The sequence below is a fragment of the Mauremys reevesii genome, linkage group 16, assembly GCF_016161935.1.
Source record: "Mauremys reevesii isolate NIE-2019 linkage group 16, ASM1616193v1, whole genome shotgun sequence".
NCBI classification, from domain to species: Eukaryota; Metazoa; Chordata; order Testudines; family Geoemydidae; genus Mauremys; species Mauremys reevesii.
The window spans coordinates 41927973-41946527 of NC_052638.1; the positions used below are offsets into that span (position 1 = coordinate 41927973).

At 41.3% G+C, this 18555-nt stretch overlaps 1 protein-coding gene across 6 annotated transcripts in view; it reads left to right on the top strand.

Annotated features, from left to right (window-relative positions):
* The window catches only part of NFAT5 (nuclear factor of activated T cells 5), a 126997-nt gene that overhangs the window by 84038 nt on the left and 24404 nt on the right, over positions 1 to 18555 (top strand). For all 6 annotated transcript variants that reach the window (XM_039502536.1, XM_039502537.1, XM_039502540.1 and 3 more), the window contains 4 exons: positions 6562 to 6734; positions 11047 to 11181; positions 11399 to 11451; positions 16512 to 16644. In XM_039502536.1, the coding sequence (XP_039358470.1) occupies positions 6562 to 6734; positions 11047 to 11181; positions 11399 to 11451; positions 16512 to 16644 (494 nt within the window). The remainder of the gene's footprint in view (positions 1 to 6561; positions 6735 to 11046; positions 11182 to 11398; positions 11452 to 16511; positions 16645 to 18555) is intronic.

Consider the following 18555-nt stretch of genomic DNA (forward strand, 5'->3'; position numbering starts at 1 on the left):
CTCAGTTAGTGTTTTTAGAGCTTATTGAAGAACTGAGTCCAGCAGGTTTTGGCTTTGTCCGTAGTGGGAAGTGCAGAAAGAGTCTTTTAGCACTCCCCCAGCCCAGTTTGTTCTGTTCCTGTCCTATCCATCTGATAGATAATGGCCTAGTTAAAGGACTGTGAAACTGGCAACGAATCAGGCATTTATGACAAAGTACAACTACCGTCTTGGTTATAAAATGGTCACTTTTCAGAAGCATTTAAACAATCCTTTGTTGCCACCATTCAGGAGAGTCTAGAGCTCTCGAAATGCATGATTTGGACTCTTTGATGCTTAAGGTTCAGCTGTCCATTCTGTGTTTAGTGACTAAACACTATGCCTAGCTTTGTAATTTAGGATTTTATCCTAAAGTTGAACCAGTGATCTGGATCTCTGACTTGCAGGCCCTAATTAATACAAAATGAATAAAAAGAAAAGTAGGATTAGCATCTGTTCTTTGAGCTCAGTGATATCAGCCTGAAAGTCTTGGGCCTCTTTAGAGGCTACTGAAAGTTAAATTCCAATCTCCCTCAATTGGAAAGGTCAAATGACCATCTATGACACTGATTTACCATGTTTTGTCACTAGGGAATTGGAGGAAAGGTAAAAGATAACCTCCATGTTCTCTCATTCCAGGGACTTGGCTCATGATATTGTTAAAACAGGAAGTATTTTCTCACCAGGCAAAGAGGAATGTGTTTCTTATTCTTGATATTTCTTTATTACAACAGAGACTTTAAGAATAGGAAGTGATTAGAGACAGTTGTCCCAATTTGTACTTAAGAAAACTTAAGGGATGATTAAGAGGATCAGTTTCCAAATTGTTGTTGTCAATGCCACCTCCCCCTGCTTCTTTAAATGTATTGGAAATATCATTAGATTTATTTATTTATTTATTTATTAAGTAGGTCAGATTCCTTACCAATACTGGGTTCTTTATTTTACCCCTTCTTATGCCAACTGGTATTTTTTCATGACAGCCCCATGAGATAACACAAAATGCCATGCACACCTCTGAAGACATGGTCTACAGCTGTATCCTTATCTGACTGGTTACTAAGAGCTGTGTCTACATATAATATGGGGCCTACAGTTACTATCAATCTCTGTCCTTTTATTCCAAAATTTGGCTCATTACAAAGAAGATGATCAGCTGTTTTGTGATATTAGTTTTTCTTGGCCATTGTCCTTCTGTTTTCAATAAAGATTTTTCCGGTGTTATGTCTCATTCTGACTTTTTCTTCATATGATAGCTTGCGCATTTCTCAAACCACTTCACTGTCTATAAGACTATTCACTACAGTTATTACTGTTCAGTGATTATCTCCTTGCAAAGACTCCATTCAGTAATCTGACTTTCTTTCTCTTCAGTAGAAGAGCAAGCTTTCAATGTTAAGGGAGTTGGTTTATTCTGCCCCAACAGTCCCTACTTTTCAAAGCAATCTTAGTAATAGGTATGCTAAACTAAGTATTGTTTGGCCATAAGAGAAGCCTTCACATCCTTGTACTTTGTCTGTAGAAGATATCTAACAATTGTATCTGCATCTTAGAAAAAAGACCTTATATTCTCTTTGAGTAGTGTCCCTATGGGTGCTCCACTGTAGGTGTATTTGCACCCCTGAACCTCTAGTCCGAGATTTTAGATAGCAGTGGCTGTTCAGCCCACGTGTGCGTCCTTCCTCCCTTGTGGTCTGCCTCAAGACTATGTAGTGCTGCGTGGGTGAACCGCCTTTGGCCTCAAATGGCATGAGCAGTAGTCTCTTCCTTCTTGATAGCATTTAGTATAAATAGTAGCTATGTTTGGAGTTTTTTGTTTCCTTTTAGTAGTTAGAGCAGTGGTCCCCAACCTTTTTCGTCTGGTGGGCACCAGACGAAGGACTGTGGCGGCGGTCGAGTGTCCGCCGAAATGCTGCCGAATTTCGGCGGCGACGCCTCTGGATGACGCTGCTTGTCGGCAGCAAGTGACATCACCCAGAAGTGTCGCCGCCAAAATGCCGCTGAATTTCGGCAGATGCTCGACCGCTGGCCAGGACGCGGGTACATTCAGGCGCCCGCGGGCACCGTGTTGGGAACCCCTGAGTTAGTTTCTGTTTTTCCATTCTGAGGAAAGAGAACTTTTTCTTTTACATTTTTCCCATGTTTTTTGTGGGCAATCACGTGCTTGGTTCCCCCACCTTCACAAGGTGCCTCTCCTGCAATGGGGCAATTATAGTAACGGACAGGCATTCTCATTGTGTCTGGTGTCCTGGAGAGGCACTTATTCTGCAGAAGTTCACAGAGATGAGGTGACGTCTCATAAGAACCAGGAGCTCAAGTTAAAGCTTCTCTTCATGGAGGGTGCACTCCAACCACCAGCTGACTCCAGTCCTGAAACCTATCCAAGATAAGGTGCCACAGGATTCTTTGCTGCTTCTACAGAACTATCCAAGACAGAGATCATCCTCAGAGCCTTGATCCTACAGAGGGATAGAATTGCAAAAAAAAGTCAGCTGATTCTCCCCTGCAAAGCCACTAGAAAAAGGGTTCTGAGCCCTTAAACCTAGTTGTTGGCCAGCCAGAGGGGATCCCCAGTGTGTTTGCCCACCTCAGTCAATATCACTGACTCCCCGGTACCGCCTAAGGACCCCACGGGCAGAGGCTTGGAAGCAATGGCCCCGCCTCCCAGAGATAAAGACAGAGATTGTACCACCTCTAAAAGATAGGCACTGACAAAACCATCTTCGGCACTGAGTGTGTCAAAGCAACCCTTATTGGAGCATTCCTCACATAAACAACAGTCGGTATCAACAAGTCAGCACTGGCACTCCTTGATGGTACCGAGTGTATCAGTGATACTGCAGGAGTTCAATTTCTCAGGGGACCTTGTGGTTATGGAAGAACTGGAATCCCCACTACTTGGTACCAGGGTCCAAGTACCAAGCACATCTAGGTATCACCACAGGCACTGGGTCATTTACCCTCAGAACGCCAGTCAGCACCACCCTTTTCCAGCAAGGAGTCGGGCAGTGACCAGAATGATTATCTTTCTCTGGCCTCACAGTGTGGCCCACCATTACAACAGAGGGACTTCCTCAATTGCACCCTTGTTCCGACCCTCAAGCCTGGTACTGTCTGTCATCTGTGGGGACCACCATGACCACCCATGCCCTCCTCCCCCTCAGTGCCTGTATTGGGATCCATGGGCAATGTACAGATCCCACACTTTACAAGCATCATGTGTCTCTCAGAGAGAGTCCACCAGACGGTTCCCCTATGGCTTCAGTGTCCAGAGCCCCGGAACCTGAGAGAGAGACTTTTGAGGGGCAGGAAGCCAAGCTCAAAGCAAAGACTATCCCACCAGCAAACATCTTCTTCTCCTCCTCCTCCTCCTCCTCCTCCCCAAATAAAGCTGTGATGCCCCTTCCTCCATTGCTGGCAGATGACTTAGACTCTTTCCAGACCTTACTAGCAGATGAGTTTCAGATTCCCTTACAGAAGGTGACAGACTCACACCACAAGCTGGTGAATATTCTCCACATTTCCTCCTCCTCCTCCAGAATTGCCCTCCCAATTAACGAGGTGCTTCTGGACCCTGCCAAATTCATCTGGCAGCCGCCAGCCATCATTGCACTGACGTGTAAGAGTCTACAAGAATTATGTTCTCTCCCCTCCCCCAAAGGAGGCAGACCTCACTTCCTCTTTACTCACCCTCAACCTGACTCTATAGTAATGGATGTGGTTAACACACGGGGAAAGCAAGATCTTGCCAAGTCAACACCATATAATAGAGATTGGAAGAGGCTAGACCTTTTGGGAAGAAGGCACAGTCGTCAGCAACATTACAATTCAGGGTCTTGAACTACTAAGCTGTAATGGCTACGTTTAACTATGTAAATTATGGGAAACTCAACACGTTTATTGATCACTTGCCAGAGGAGCAAAAAGAACAATTTCAGGCCATTGTCAAAGAGGGGCAGTGAATAGCCAGAACAGCACTACAGATGGCACTGGATGCTGCAGACACAGTGATGTGCTCAGTCTTGATGGCAGCGGTAATGAGGCGGGCATCCTGGTTACACCTTTCAGGATTGCCCAAGGAAGTGCAAATGGCAGTCGAGGACCTGCTGTTTGAAGATCCCAGACTCTTCACTGGTAAGACTGACCCATGATTCCACACATTAAAGGATTCCAGAGCCACGCTACGCTCCCTGGGAATCAACACCACCTGGACAGATGAGAAAATAGGGCTCACAACCACCTCACAGATCCCAAACACCTCAGTTCCCACCATCACAGCGGTATTACAAGCTGCAACATAAGAGATCCAGGATGCAAAAGCGGAAGCCATAAGCTTCCTGATCCTCTATCTCTCAACCCTTGTCCTCTAAGCATCAGTTTTGATGCTTTGGTCAGGGCCCTGAACAACCATTCCTTGCGACAACAGCAGCTGCTATCTACAGACCTACCACATCCCTTTGGAAGTCACTTGACCCTCTTCTGTAGGAGTTGGGAGAACATCACCTCGGACAAATGAGTCTTGGAGTTTATTTTGAAGGGTTACACCATCCACTTCACATCCCTCCCCTACTCCCACCCTCATTCCCCATCCCTCTTCAGAGACCCTTCTGATGAGAGTCTACTCCATCAGGAAGTAGATCTGATGTGCATTGGGGCCGTAGAACCAGTCCCCACTCTCCTCACAGGCTAGGGATTTTACTCCTGATATTTCCTGATCCCCAAGGCAAAGGGAGACTGGAGACCCATACTAGGTCTAAGGGTGCTAAACAGATATGTGAAGGTGCAAAAGTTCAAGATGGTCACACGAGCAGCCATTATTCCAACTCTGGCGCAAGGAGATTAGTTTTCACCCTTGACCTACGAGATACCTACTTCCACATTTCAATCTGACAGTCTCACAGGAAATTCTTTTAATTTACATTTGGGCAGAACCATTATCAGTACAGAGTGCTCCCATTTAGCACCCAGGATATTCCCCAAGGTCCTCTCCTTCGTAGACGTGCACCTGCCAACATTGGGTGTTGTAATCTACCCATGCATGGATGACTGCCTCCTCAGGGCTTCTTCATTCAAAGACACCTTGTGGGCCACCCAGACGACTATGCACATATTTGCGCAACAGAGCCTACAGCTCAACACACACAATTCAATCTTGACCCCAGTACAGAGCCTGGAGTTTATTGGGGCCGAACTCAACGTAGCACAAGCAAGAGTTTTTTCCTCCCGCTTCACAGATTTACCACCCTCATGAGTCTCATAGAGCAGTCCAAGCCAGCCCACAAACATCAACCAGGAATTGCCTGCAGCTTCTCAGACACATCGCAGCATCCACACTCCCTGTTGTTCATGAGGTGTCTGCAGATGTGGTTCAATCTCTCTACTCTCCGAACAAGGCCAGACTAAGCAAGCCACTATCAATGCCCTCAAATGTCAAACACTCCCATGACTGATGGAAAGAACCATTCAATGTCCAAGCATCTCTGTTCATACAGCCCCCACCAACGCAGATTCGAACAACAAATCCCTTTCTAATAAGCCGGGGAGCCCTCCTAAATGACCGCAAGGTCTAAGGCAAGCGGTCTCCCATGGAAGCAGTTCTCCATATCAATCTTTTGAAATTAAGAGCCATCAGAAACACCTGTGCATATTTTCTTTGATTCATCAGAACCACACAAAGGTAATGATGGACAATATAACCTGCATGTCAGAACTAAGGTCTTTCATAACTACTGCAGTCTCTTCCGTGTAATGAAAAGTGAGGGGGTTATTCCATGTCTAAGGAATGCCTTTCTAAATAGCTGGTGAAATGTCATGCATAGTGCCGCTGGCCCACATCTGATATTGTGTAGGGCCCTTTTTACTAAGGGCACACATGCATCTACCACTTATTATTTATTTGTATTATTCTAGCAGCTAGGGGCCATAGTCATGGACCAGGACCCCTTTGTGTTAGGCACTGCACATTTGCTTGCACCAGATTCCAGTAGCCATAAGTCAACCATGTGAGTATGTGAAGTTTCTTCATGCTTTCAGCCAAGGCATTACTGTCTTGGCAAAGAAGCTTAGAGTGGAGGTAGAATTTTGGTAAAGTAGCCCTTCATATCCCTAGTTTGCATTACTCCCTCAGAACTAGCTTTTCAGTCTCCAAGAGTGGCAGAGTGGGGATCTGCAGAGGCAAATTGAGTGGCTGGCAGAGTTAATATGGAGTAAATTGAAGTTCTCTAGGTTTGCAGTCTTCATAGTTTCTCACTACTTTTTCCTTTGCTTCTTCATCTCCTGGACAAAGCAGGCAGGGATGAGAAGAAGGTAGGGTGATATAACTCACTTAGAGATGCATTTTCAGTGCCCTGTCATGTGTTAAGGCACATGAACTGCTTTGGACGCTAACTGCATTTAAAAAATTCTGACTCTGTTGTACGGTAAACAAATCTGAATGGATTTATTGAGATGGTAAACCTACTGAACTCCAGGTTCTGGTAAGTTTTATAGTTGCAGTTTTGGAAGCCCTACGGGATTACTAACTCTAATGTTGTGTGTTGCTAGGGTTGATTGTGTAGGAATACTGAAGTTGAGAAATGCAGACGTTGAAGCTCGAATAGGGATTGCTGGTTCCAAGAAAAAAAGCACCCGTGCCAGATTGGTGTTTCGTGTAAACATCACTCGGAAAGATGGCTCAACTTTAACGCTCCAGACACCCTCCTCTCCAATTTTATGCAGTAAGTAGCAAAGTGAAAATTGGAATCGGAGGAAGCTGGGTTTTAATTTGATTTAAATCACTGTGACTCACTGTGTTGCCTCAGGGCAAGTCATCTATAAACCTCTTTGTGCTTCATTTAATCCAGCTATAATATTCTGTGTTAAGAAACAAAACAAAAAAATCCATCAATACAAAAATCTTGTTAAACCTAGAGTTGAAATTTCCTTGGAACTTTGTCAGGTTTGGTTTTTTTAATCCTTTTTAGGTCATAATTTCCTGATTTGTAATTAAGCCACATGCTGGTTTTGAAAGTTGAAACATTTTTGACCGCATTGCCTTGAGCTGATCACAAAATGAAATGACCTTTTCAGCTACAGGCTGTTAACATCATTGTTATATTATAAATGTAGTTGTCGCCGCCCAGCTTTCAGGAGTAGAAGTGGGTAAACAGCTTTGTAGAGTTATAGCAGTTCATCAGGTCAGAAGTTAGTTCAGTTCTGATTAAGACAATGGAAAATTAATTTTTTTACCACTGAATGTTAGAATGCTCCATTTGGCATTGAAAACGTGTGGGCTGAATATTTGTATTAAACTGAACAGTATGGGAAACAAAACCATAGATTGCAGCAGAAGATTAGAGGCTCTTACCCCATGTGGCGTCAGTCCCAGAGATGTCAGTACTAGAATGGTGGGATGTCTTTTATTCTCCATTCCTTGTGCAACCTCTCCCTCCCAGGAGCCACCACCTGTGGGGCTAGCAAGAGGATTGGGGGAACTTCTTCCCTTCCTGCCAGCGGGAATGGGGCCTTGAGACCATGGAGAGTAAGAGCATCCACAAGATTTTGCATTTTTCTTTTTGTTTCATTCTCTCTCCACAACTTTTTGTTGTGTTTTGGAGGTCTGAGATCCTAAATACTTTAGGTCTCTTAAATGGGAAATAAACTGAATGTTGTATGAGAACAAAAGTTTGCCTTAACTATACAAAATATAGAGGGAGAAGGGAGAAAGATTTGATTGTTACATTAATGCCAATATATTAACTATTTAAAGACTACCACTACCTAGTTGTGTGCAAATTTAGTTACATACATATAATTTAAATAACTTTTATATACTTATCTGTAGTTTTATAAACAAGTGCATCAAAATAATTGGTCAAATATGCCATGGAAAAAACAAACTCAATACAAAGAACATTTCCTTGTTTTTGGCATGAAGTCTGTAACCTTATTTCCATTTCCTTTTCCTTTTCCTCTCCCCGTTCCCTTTAACAGAAGCATTACTACTCTTAATCTTTAGCCTTCCAAGTAGCACTAATGAACATATAGGACGAATAGTGGCATTTCAATTATACTGAGTTACTTTTTGCTTATAAACCTATTCTTCTGGTATGTTAACAATGTGACTTGTTTGCAATGTACCTTTTGCTGCACTTGTATATATTTTCATTTCTTATAAAGCTTAAAAATGTTCTTGTTTAATTGTATAGGGCTGTGTAGCTGGAAGCTGCTGGTATATCTGTGAGAGTGCCAGCAGTGTCCTTGGCACTGTTGAAGGCACGCAAGTAGGCACATTCAATACCCTGAGGAGTTCAGAATCTAAATAGTTTTGATGTTTAATACGAAGCATAAATCAATTAAAACTTTTCTAAACACTGTTTTTGCCTTGATTTAGTCAATAGATATTTAATGATTACCTAGCAAACCAATTTAACCCTTGTAGAAAAGGTCCTTTTTAAAAGGTCAAAAGTAAAATGATTCAGAGTGGTCACAGTCCAGTTCCTTGTATATAATTAATATGTAGAAGACTAATGTGAACCCTCAAAATAGGCCTCATTTGGCAACCTTATGCCACCAAGGTCTTAAACTGTGAGTAGAAAAGGTGGTAGGAAATCTATTGGGAAGTGGAATTTCATATATATTATTAAAAAAAAAAAGAGTTTTACAGTCAAAGTGCTATTTTAAAGTTTGCTATTGACACGTAGGATCCTAGAGAAGGGAAGGCATTGCCTTTATAAGCTGTTCTCCAAAATGTTAGTAAAATACTTTACAATAATTTATATTTATTTTCACTATTTTATCAGTTGACACTCCATTTTTTATTTAATGAGGATACAATCTTATCTGATGAGTTGTCTGAGAATCCTAGAAATAAATCACAGCAAGGACAAAATTTAATACGTACATTAATATATATTGCCGTCGGCTTCTGATTCACAGAGAATTGAGGGCCTGTGTAATTGTAATTCATTGGTGAGTGTGTGTTTGAGTCCTCCTCTGTGCTGTTTCACAGAGGATATGAGTTGTTGCAGCCCTTAGCTACAGAGCTTTAGCAGCTAACACTTTTAGCTCTGGAGGTCATCTGTTCAATCTCCAGTGTGTCAGCTAAGAGAGTAGCAATAATGTAATAAAAGTAAAGGTACTATGGGAATGGTTTTACTGAAATCTGTTATGGCTTCAGTTTCACAGAACTGAGTAAGCTTTGTCATAAAAAAAACTTTTTACGGACTTGAACATGCTATTTTGTGCTGTCTCTGAGCTGTGCCTGTAGGTGTTTAGATTTGCTTGTGGATCTGCTTGCATATGGAGAAGACACAAAGCAAAACAATATTGTTTGATTACTCCTCTGTAGTTCAGGCAATGCAAAAACCTTTTGCTGCTTCTAAACTAAAAATAGATGATCAGCTTCAGCAATAGTTTTGCTTTATGTCCAAATGAATAACATGCTTATATATTAGTGGATCATTAGATAACTGTTACTACCTTAAAGGGACATTAACAACTTGAAAATAATATTTTTGTGTGGAAAAAGTTGTACTCACTTTACTGTAAGACTTAAGGCTCCTATAGTTGACTAGAATAGTACAATTATTTTCCAGTTTGTTTACTTTGTGCATTTGGAGGCACATTTTGTATAATCAGATGAAATGCTTCCATATATGATCAGATAGTTACTCAGTTTTTCTCTTGCTAAAGAGATGCTGATAAGCAGAAAGCGCCTTACAAAAGTTATTAATGTTTGTTTGGTTTTTAATCAGACCATACTGGAATTTAAAACCGAAAGTGGAATTTTAAAAAACTAGTCAATTAAAAATTGATGCTGTCTCTTTTACTGTAAAACTAATGGTTTGCGCTGGTTGCACTCATGAAACCTGAACTTACCGTATTTTCCGGCGTATAGGGCGACGGGGCGTATAAGACGACCCCCTAATTTTACAGTTAAAATATAGGTTTTGGCCTATATTCGCCCTATAAGACGACCCCCCCTTCCGAGGGGGGGAGCCCAGAGCCTTTTAAATCCCAGCCGCAGCTGGGAATCAGAGGGCTCTGGGCTGCCCGCTGCGGCGGGGAGCCCAGAGCCTTTTAAATCCCAGCCGCGGCCGGGAATCAGAGGGCTCTGGGCTGCCCGCTGCGGCGGGGAGCCCAGAGCCTTTTAAATCCCAGCCGCGGTGGGGAGTCAGAGGGCTCTGGGCTGTCCGCCGCGGCGGGGAGCCCAGAGCCTTTTAAATCCCAGCCACCCGCTGTTTATACCCGGCGTATAAGACGACCCCTGATTTTTGGGGGTTGTTTTTTAATATAGAAAGTCGTCTTATACGCCGGAATATACGGTAATTTCTGCAGTTAGTTCAGTTTGTACCATTCCTTGCAATCTCCTTCACACAGAGGGCACCAAAAATGATTGGGGGCTGAGGCACATGACTTATTAGGAGAGGCTGAGGGAGCTGGACTTATTTAGTCTCTGGAAGAGAAGAGTGAGGGGGCATTTGATAGCAACCTTCAACTACCTGAATGGGGGGTTCCAAAGAGGATGGAGCTTGTCTGTTCTCAGTGGTGGCAGATGACAGAACAAGGAGCAATGGTCTCAAGTTGCAGTGGGGGCAATCTAGTTTGGATATTAGGAAACACTATTTCACTAGGAGTGTGGTGAAGCACTGGAATGGGTTCCTAGGGAGGTGGTAGAATCTCCATCCTTAGGGATTTTTAAAGCCCAGCTTGACAAATGGGATGGTTTAGTTGGTGTTGGTCCTGCTTTGAGCAGGGGGTTGGACTAGATGACCTCCTGAGGTCTCTTCCATCCCTAATCTTCTATGATTTCCTCTTCATGAGAAAAGGGATGTGCATAATTTGTTAGTGATTTTGGGGTACATATCACCCAAATGGAGAATTTACAGGTCATTCACGTGTAATGAAATATTGGAAACAAATAGTTCCTAAGTTTCATGCTAACTTCTGTTATCTGTTTAAGTACAGGCAGAGGTTTTGGAATGATTTTGATCTTTGCTTGAAATTATGTAAAGGGAAATACCTATTAGTGTTCCTTTCCTATTGTAGCTCAACCAGCTGGCGTGCCAGAGATCCTCAAGAAAAGTCTGCACAGCTGTTCAGTAAAGGGGGAAGAGGAAGTCTTTCTGATTGGCAAGAACTTTCTTAAGGGAACAAAAGTGATCTTCCAAGAGGATATTTCTGGTCAGTGTGAAAAATACAGGGGCTTGGGCTGAGCAAAGGAGGACGTTTGGGTTTAAAATCCTACTACTTGGTTTTGTTCCACTTCTTAAGAGCTAATGAAGCAGCAAATACTATAGTAGCAACTCTATTGAGGACACCAAAATAATATTTTAGTTTTGTATAAATGTGCAATAAAAGTTACTTTTTTTTTCTTTCTTTTTTTTTTACTTTAAATCAGATGAAAACTCTTGGAAAGCAGAAGCTGAAATAGACATGGAATTATTTCATCAGGTACTTACTCATACATTGTATACAAATATCTGAAAATGTTCCCTGCGTCATCACTCAAAAAAAAAGCTTGATTCTTAACTTTGTTCTATTGTCTTGACCAGTAGAGACCAGGAAGGCTTGCTCTTCATACATAAAATGCAAAGAATATAATTAAGGAAATTGTATCTAGTATGATTTCACATACTATATACTGGAAGCATAATAGTTTTGTGGTAATTGTTAATGTTAAGAAAGATATTCTACTCTAAAGTTCCATTTTTCAGTTAGCACTACAAGTAAAGAATAATACTTAGCTAACTTTGGGGGAAAAATAAAAAAAAGATAAGGAAAAACAATGTGTTTATCACATGCACAGTCTAAAATTTTACATACTTATTTTACTTACTACTTGATTTTTTTGGTCCATTCAGACTTCGAACCTTAATATTCCCTTAACATAGACTTTTGCACTTAATGGAGTAATAATTTCTTAACACCGAAAGCATCTGTCTGTCAAAACTGAGTATCTGGTTGTACTTTTGCCAACTCACAAGTACTAAGGCAGATAGTCAATTTTAAGATTGAAAAACAGCATAAAAAAGGTACAGAAACATGTTTAACTTAGCTGCCCTCCTTAGTAAGGGAAAATACTAAGCCCCAGAGAGAGAGAGAGCATGAAGGCGAAGCTCTATGATATAGAGAATCTTTTCTTTGGTGGGAGTCCCTCTCCACCCCAACTAGTGTGTTTATATTTAAAAAAAAAAAAAAAGTCTCATTGGGATTGTTGCTTTCCAAGGATATTTCTACGAGGCATTCCATACCCCTTTCCCAAGGATGAGATATTCCTCAGTTGGTTCCCATCCTACTAGTTTTTTTTAAATCTATTTCCGTTTCTGTAAAACTGGACTGCCTATGGCTCTAGGTGTGTTCAGTTTTACAATAAAGCACACAGCCCTACACACACTCTCAAATTAAAACTCTAGATAATACCCCTTCCACCAGAAGGACCTAGGAGAGGTAACTTTGTAATGTGATCCTGAAATTCATTGACTCTGGAATTAGCTGCTCTTGTTGGACTGCCAGAGTTGAGGACCTTTTGCTGAAGGTGCACTGTTACCACTGCCCTCTAGATTAAATTTGCGGGCCAGCGGATTGAGCGCTCTAGCTAACCAGAAGTGCTGTGGCATTTCATAAGAAGATAAATGTTCTGAGGTAACATGACCCAACCCATCGAGAATAAATGAAGAAGCTACTATACAAAAACCTAACTAAAGGCTCACTGAGGCAAATCACTGAGAGTGATTTGCAGAAGGCCCCACTGTGTGATGTGTAAACCCACTTAGAATGCAGTGTTGTCTTATTCAAACTTGGCTGTAGGGGATTTCTAAACTGGTTTTAGCTGGAAAGAATATTATTTAATATCCCTAGCAATCTAAAGAAATGTTATGGAATGATGTCTTTGACATCAGTTTGTTTAAAACTTCAAAAACAGAATTTAAAGTGCAGTTCTAGTCCGAAAATTGACAATAAAAATAGCATTGTGAACTTGCATGTTATTTCTCTTATTGACTCCAGGTCAGGCTTATGGTGTGTTATAAGGAAAAATAAAGGTTCCATTCACAAAATTATGCCCTTAGTGACACTAAAGCAACCCCATTGTTAGTGGGTTTGCATAAATGTAACTTGGTTTTGTAATTGGGCGCTTAGATACCACCATGATGGCTGTGTGGTATAAAACACTAAATAGAATGGAAACTTAAAATGTGTAATGAATCAAATTTTGCTCTTGCTGGCTGTGCAAGGTTAACAGAAATAACTTGCACAGCTCGTAGAACAGATTGTCTGTGTTAACACACAAATAATAAGCAGAAAATACAAGGAACCTATGTGAGTAAAATGGTGCTACTTTGCTATACTCCCTTCTCAGAGTGGAACTTCACAGTTAAGCCAGTGAAGGAGACTCCATATGTAATAGTTGGTAAAAGGTTATAGTACATATAACATAGTTAAAGGAAGGATCTAAAATTTTGCCAACGACTTTCACCTGGGAAGTTATCAGTGGGGGAAAAGCATTGTATCTTCTCTCTGCTCTTTGTGTCTGGCTGAATTTTTTCTTTAGTTACACTTTCCCCAGTAACTGACTTAATCTTTGCATACAGTTAGGGGGCTTGTAAGCTGAAATAATATTGCAAACAGTGCTGACTGGAGCTGGTCATTTTTTTTCTGTTGGTAAATTGCCCACAAACACAGTTTTTACCAATTTCTTATTTCTAATGGTTGGACAGATAGTTTGGGAACAACTGTTGGTCTGTGCATTGTTCATGATTGCTTCTGCTGATGTTTATTTGCTACTCACACTGTGTGATTAATCCACATCACCTGATGCTTCATTTCTCTGACTGGATGACCTATGTATTTAACAGCAGTACTTTTTCTGTTCATGAACTACACCTCTACCTCGATATAAAGTGGCCTGATATAACACGAATTCGGATATAACGCGGTAAAGCAGTGCTCGGGGGGGGGCAGGGCTGCACACTCTGGTGGATCAAAGGAAGTTCGATGTAACGCGGTTTCATCTATAACGCGGTAAGATTTTTTGGCTCCCGAGGACAGCGTTATATCGGGGTAGAGGTGTATTTGCAAACAGGTTGGGTTGTGTGATGGTTGGATCACAGAAACCCCCTTTGGGACTGCCACCTGATGTGCTTAGACTACCTCTGAGCCCATTTTCCCTGGCAGCTTGGGACTTCAGTGCCCTGCCTGGTTGTGCCAGACATGCTAGCCTGCTACAAACACAGACCCAGGCCTGAACCACGTCCCCCAGAAGCTGCAGGCTTAACTGAAAACAGCTTAAGAAGTGCTCCTGTCTCCAGCGCTCAAATACCCAACTCCCAATGGGGTCCAAACCCCAAATAAATCAGTTTTACCCCGTATAAAGCTTATACAGGGTAAACTCATCAATTGTTCGCCCTCTGTAACGCTGATAGAGAGAGATGCACAGCTGTTCTCCCCCACCCCTGATATTAATTAATAAGTAAAAAGTGATTTTATTAAATACAAAAAGTAGAATTTAAGAGGTTCCAAGTAATAACAGACAGAACAAAGTGAATTACCAAGCAAAATAAAATAAAACGCACAAATCTAAGCCTAATACAGTAAGAAAGTGAGTATAGATAAAATCTCACCCTCACAGATGTTTCAGTAAGCATCTATCACAGACTGGATGCCTTCCTAGTCTGGGCCCAATCCTTTCCCCTGATATAGTCCTTGTTCCAGCTCAGGTGGTAGGTAGGGGATTTCTCATACTGCAGCCCCTTTGTTCTATTCTACCCCCTTATATATCTTTTGCACAAGGCAGGAAATCTTGGTCCCTCTCTGGGTTCCCACCCCTCCTCCTTAATGGAAAAGCACCAGGTTAAAGATGGATTCCAGTTCAGGTGACATGATCACATGTCATTTTGAGACCCCAAGCCTTCCTGACTCACAAGAAGGCTTACAAGTAAACAGAGCCATCTACAGGCAATTGTTCTGGTTAATGAGAGCCATCAAGATTCCAAACCACCATTAATAGCCCACACTTTGCTTAATTACAATAGGACAGTGGTCCCCAACCTTTTTGTGGCCAGTAGCACATTCATGTTTTCAGAAGAGTGTGGCGGGCGCCAACAATTTTTTAAGGCTTATTTTGTATTTGTACATTAAGTAATACGAAAATCATCATATTTAATATTACATAATATATGAATCCAGAGAGAAGCTGAAGAGAAGCCCTGAGGACAGAGAACACTGGAGCCCGCAGCACTCTGTCCCCGGCAGGCGCAGGGCCGCAGCTTCTCTCCCCTGCTGGGCACTAGGCGGGTACATATAAATGTGTTGGGGACCACTGCAATAGGACCTCAGAGTTATATTTCATATTCCTAGTTTCAGATATAAGAATGATGCATTCATACAAATAGGATGAACACAATCAGTAGATTATAAACTTTGTAATGAAACCTTACAAGAGACTTTTTGCACAAAGCATATTCCAGTTACATTATATTCACACTCATTAACATATTTTCATAAAATCATATAGAGTGCAACATCACAGGATGTTTACACATTTTCCAAATGGCTGCAAAAGCACATCTGTTGTGAATACTCCAGCAAATATTTATTTGTGACACTTTTGCTTTCTGTGAACATTCTTGCAAATACTCATTCAAATGTCGTTGAAGAAAAAGAATTTCAAATACTAGGAAACTGAATTGGGAGGTTTTATTTACAAGGACTTTTTTGCTGCATTCACATAATACGTTATCTTTAAAGGGTAGGCGATAGAAATGACTGAAATCTTCCACGCAAAAATTATCGTAAAACTCTTGTAATGCTGCAGAATAAAAGGGACTAGAGGGAAGTACAAATGAATTCTGCAGTCCTTTGACTCTTCTGCCCCTTGCCTGGTCTTTCAAAGTGGATGTCCTTTTATCTTTTTCATATCTTCTGTGTTTATATAACTTGCCAGTACCTATGAAATGGTAAATATCTTGAATTCAGGAGATGTACTGGACTCTTGTACTCAGGTTCTCTTTGCCTGAGTTGCCAGAACCTGAACCTCTCTCATATTGAGTACAGAGGCCCTGATTCAACAAAGTATTTAAACGTGTACTTCATTCTTTTACACTTCAGTGGGATTTAAGCACAGCTTTTAAAGTTAAGCACATCCTTAAGTGCTGTGCTGAATCAGGGCCAGAGTTCAAGAGTATGTGTATGTCTTTCCCACTCTTCCCTCCCTCCCGCCCACCCCATTTACACCATATGTTACATAGAAGCACTGTATAGGCAGAACATTTCAGTGTCCTTTTCAGCTCCACATGGTTGTCCATTTCTTTTAACAGAAGCACAGCTTCACCGCCTTTCCCCCCTGCACTTCTTACAGGTTTTCTTTTACTAGAACGTATTTGCTAGTGTTTGTGCTAGTCCATTTGTTGCTTTGATTTGGCTTGCTTTGGATGGATAATAGTTACCTTTTAAATTGCAATTAAAATAATGAAGAAATCTTTCTAATATGAACACTCTCTCTCCTTGCAATACAGAATCATCTTATTGTGAAGGTGCCACCATACCACGACCAGAAAATAACCTCATCTGTTTCTGTGGGGATATATGTGGTGACTAATGCTGGAAGATCACATGATGTGCAGTCATTTACATACACTCCAGATACATGTACGTAAAGTGAAGAAATGAGGGGAGGGAATGGACAAAATGGCCTGCAAGATCTTTTCTGATTTTAATTTTTGAATATTGAAGCAGAGAGAAAGGGGCTAACGAGGGTAGCAGCTTTGTGAAGTTGGGTAATAGGCTTTTCAAATATACATGTTCAGCAATAATATACCATTACAATGACATTTCTTCTTTGATAAAGTGGTACATATAGGTGCTTTAAACAGCCTTCTGAAATTTCAAGGCATTCTAGGAAGAATGTTTTGAGTCACTAACATGACAGTTCCTCTACTGGCCAAAGCACTTTGAAAGGCTCCTGTTCCTTCCCTCAGCTGAGAACTCTTCTGTGCCCCAGACCCTAATATAGGGAGACACAGTAACAGCCATGATTGCAATAAAGATGATGGTGTGTGCTGTCGAGTACTGGGAGAGCCACCCTTAGGGATCTCATGAAGGGAAATAGTTAACTTTAGGGCTCAGCTGTCTACACACTGGCTCTTGAGTCCTAGAATTAATCTCTGAACAGGAGGCTAAGCACAGAATGAAGTCAAATTGCAATTGTATTAGTTGTGAAAATGCTTGCAAAGGATGAGGAGACACTACACACGACAGACAGGTAACCATAGAGGGAAAGGGGCTTGAGGAAGAATTAGGGAGCAAATGTTTCCTCACTACTCAAAAATAAAATAAAATCTAAGGCTTTTGTTTTCTCGTAGACTGTGCAATATTTAACCAACTATCAAAATGTTTTACTTCAGTCCCAGTAAACTTTGATCATTGCGGGTTATCAGCATTTCTCTACCTATGTGTTATATCGGCATCAGAAATGTTAATATTCTAGGAGCTCCTCTTGTTAGCAAAATCTGCTCTGTCAAGTAATGAGGTCTGAAAGGTTAACTTCCATCCTTGTTATGGCATGTAGCAAGGGAATCCCAGCCAGATACAGGCTGCTGCTTTCACATAGTAGTATCAATTTCAGGTTTATATAAGTTCAAAAAAGGAAGAACCCAAGCTGCAGGGCAAGTGAAGGTACAGGTGTTTGCAGTGGAAGATATAGCAAAATAAATAGCACCAAGCATTCTGTGTAGAAAGACCGAAGGGTGCAAATCAGACAGATATATTCTGGTTTTGTTGCCACACTCTCTAATATGATAACCAGCTTGCTTATTCAATGTAGAAATGAAAATGAAACTTAGAAGTACACCGCTAAATCTTTTTATTTTTAACTTTGAAAACTATTGACCATCTTAGCCTGGGAATTTATTTTACATGACTGATGTCCCATAATTCACTAATACGACCTATACATTGTGAGGCTCTTACACTGCAGAGATAAGATATGCAACTTAATGATACTCATAGGGGATGTGATTTTATTTACTTCTGTTTATGCGGGGAGGTCAAGCTATCATGCAAGAGGATCTCCTGTGTACTGGCAAAAAGGGCAATGAAAAGTTCTGCATAGCTGCAGTTGAACACCTAGAGCAGAAGCACAGTCAGCATAAACCAAAGGGTGAATGTAAGAGTCGTGCAAGCTCTGTTAGTGCCACTAGACGAGCCCGTGACTGTAAGGAAGTACCTCTAGAGAGATATAGTAACAATTTCTCTTATTCCCAGACTTATATGTATTGGATCTCATTTTCAGTGAGGCTTCAACTGCACTTTCCACATGTTGCATGCACTCATTAGTGCAGTAATAATTGTATGGAGGTGATAGAATTTTAATGTGTAAACCCATTTGGACAAATTTTGCAATGGACAGAAAATTGCCGTCATAACACAACAGGGTTCATGCCAGTGTGTGCACAGAAAATTGTGCTTACATAGGGAGTGAATATGGGGCTCATTGGTTCATTGGTATTCCCATGCTGGTAACATAGTCTTTAGACACAAAATTCCTCTGAAATGCTAGTT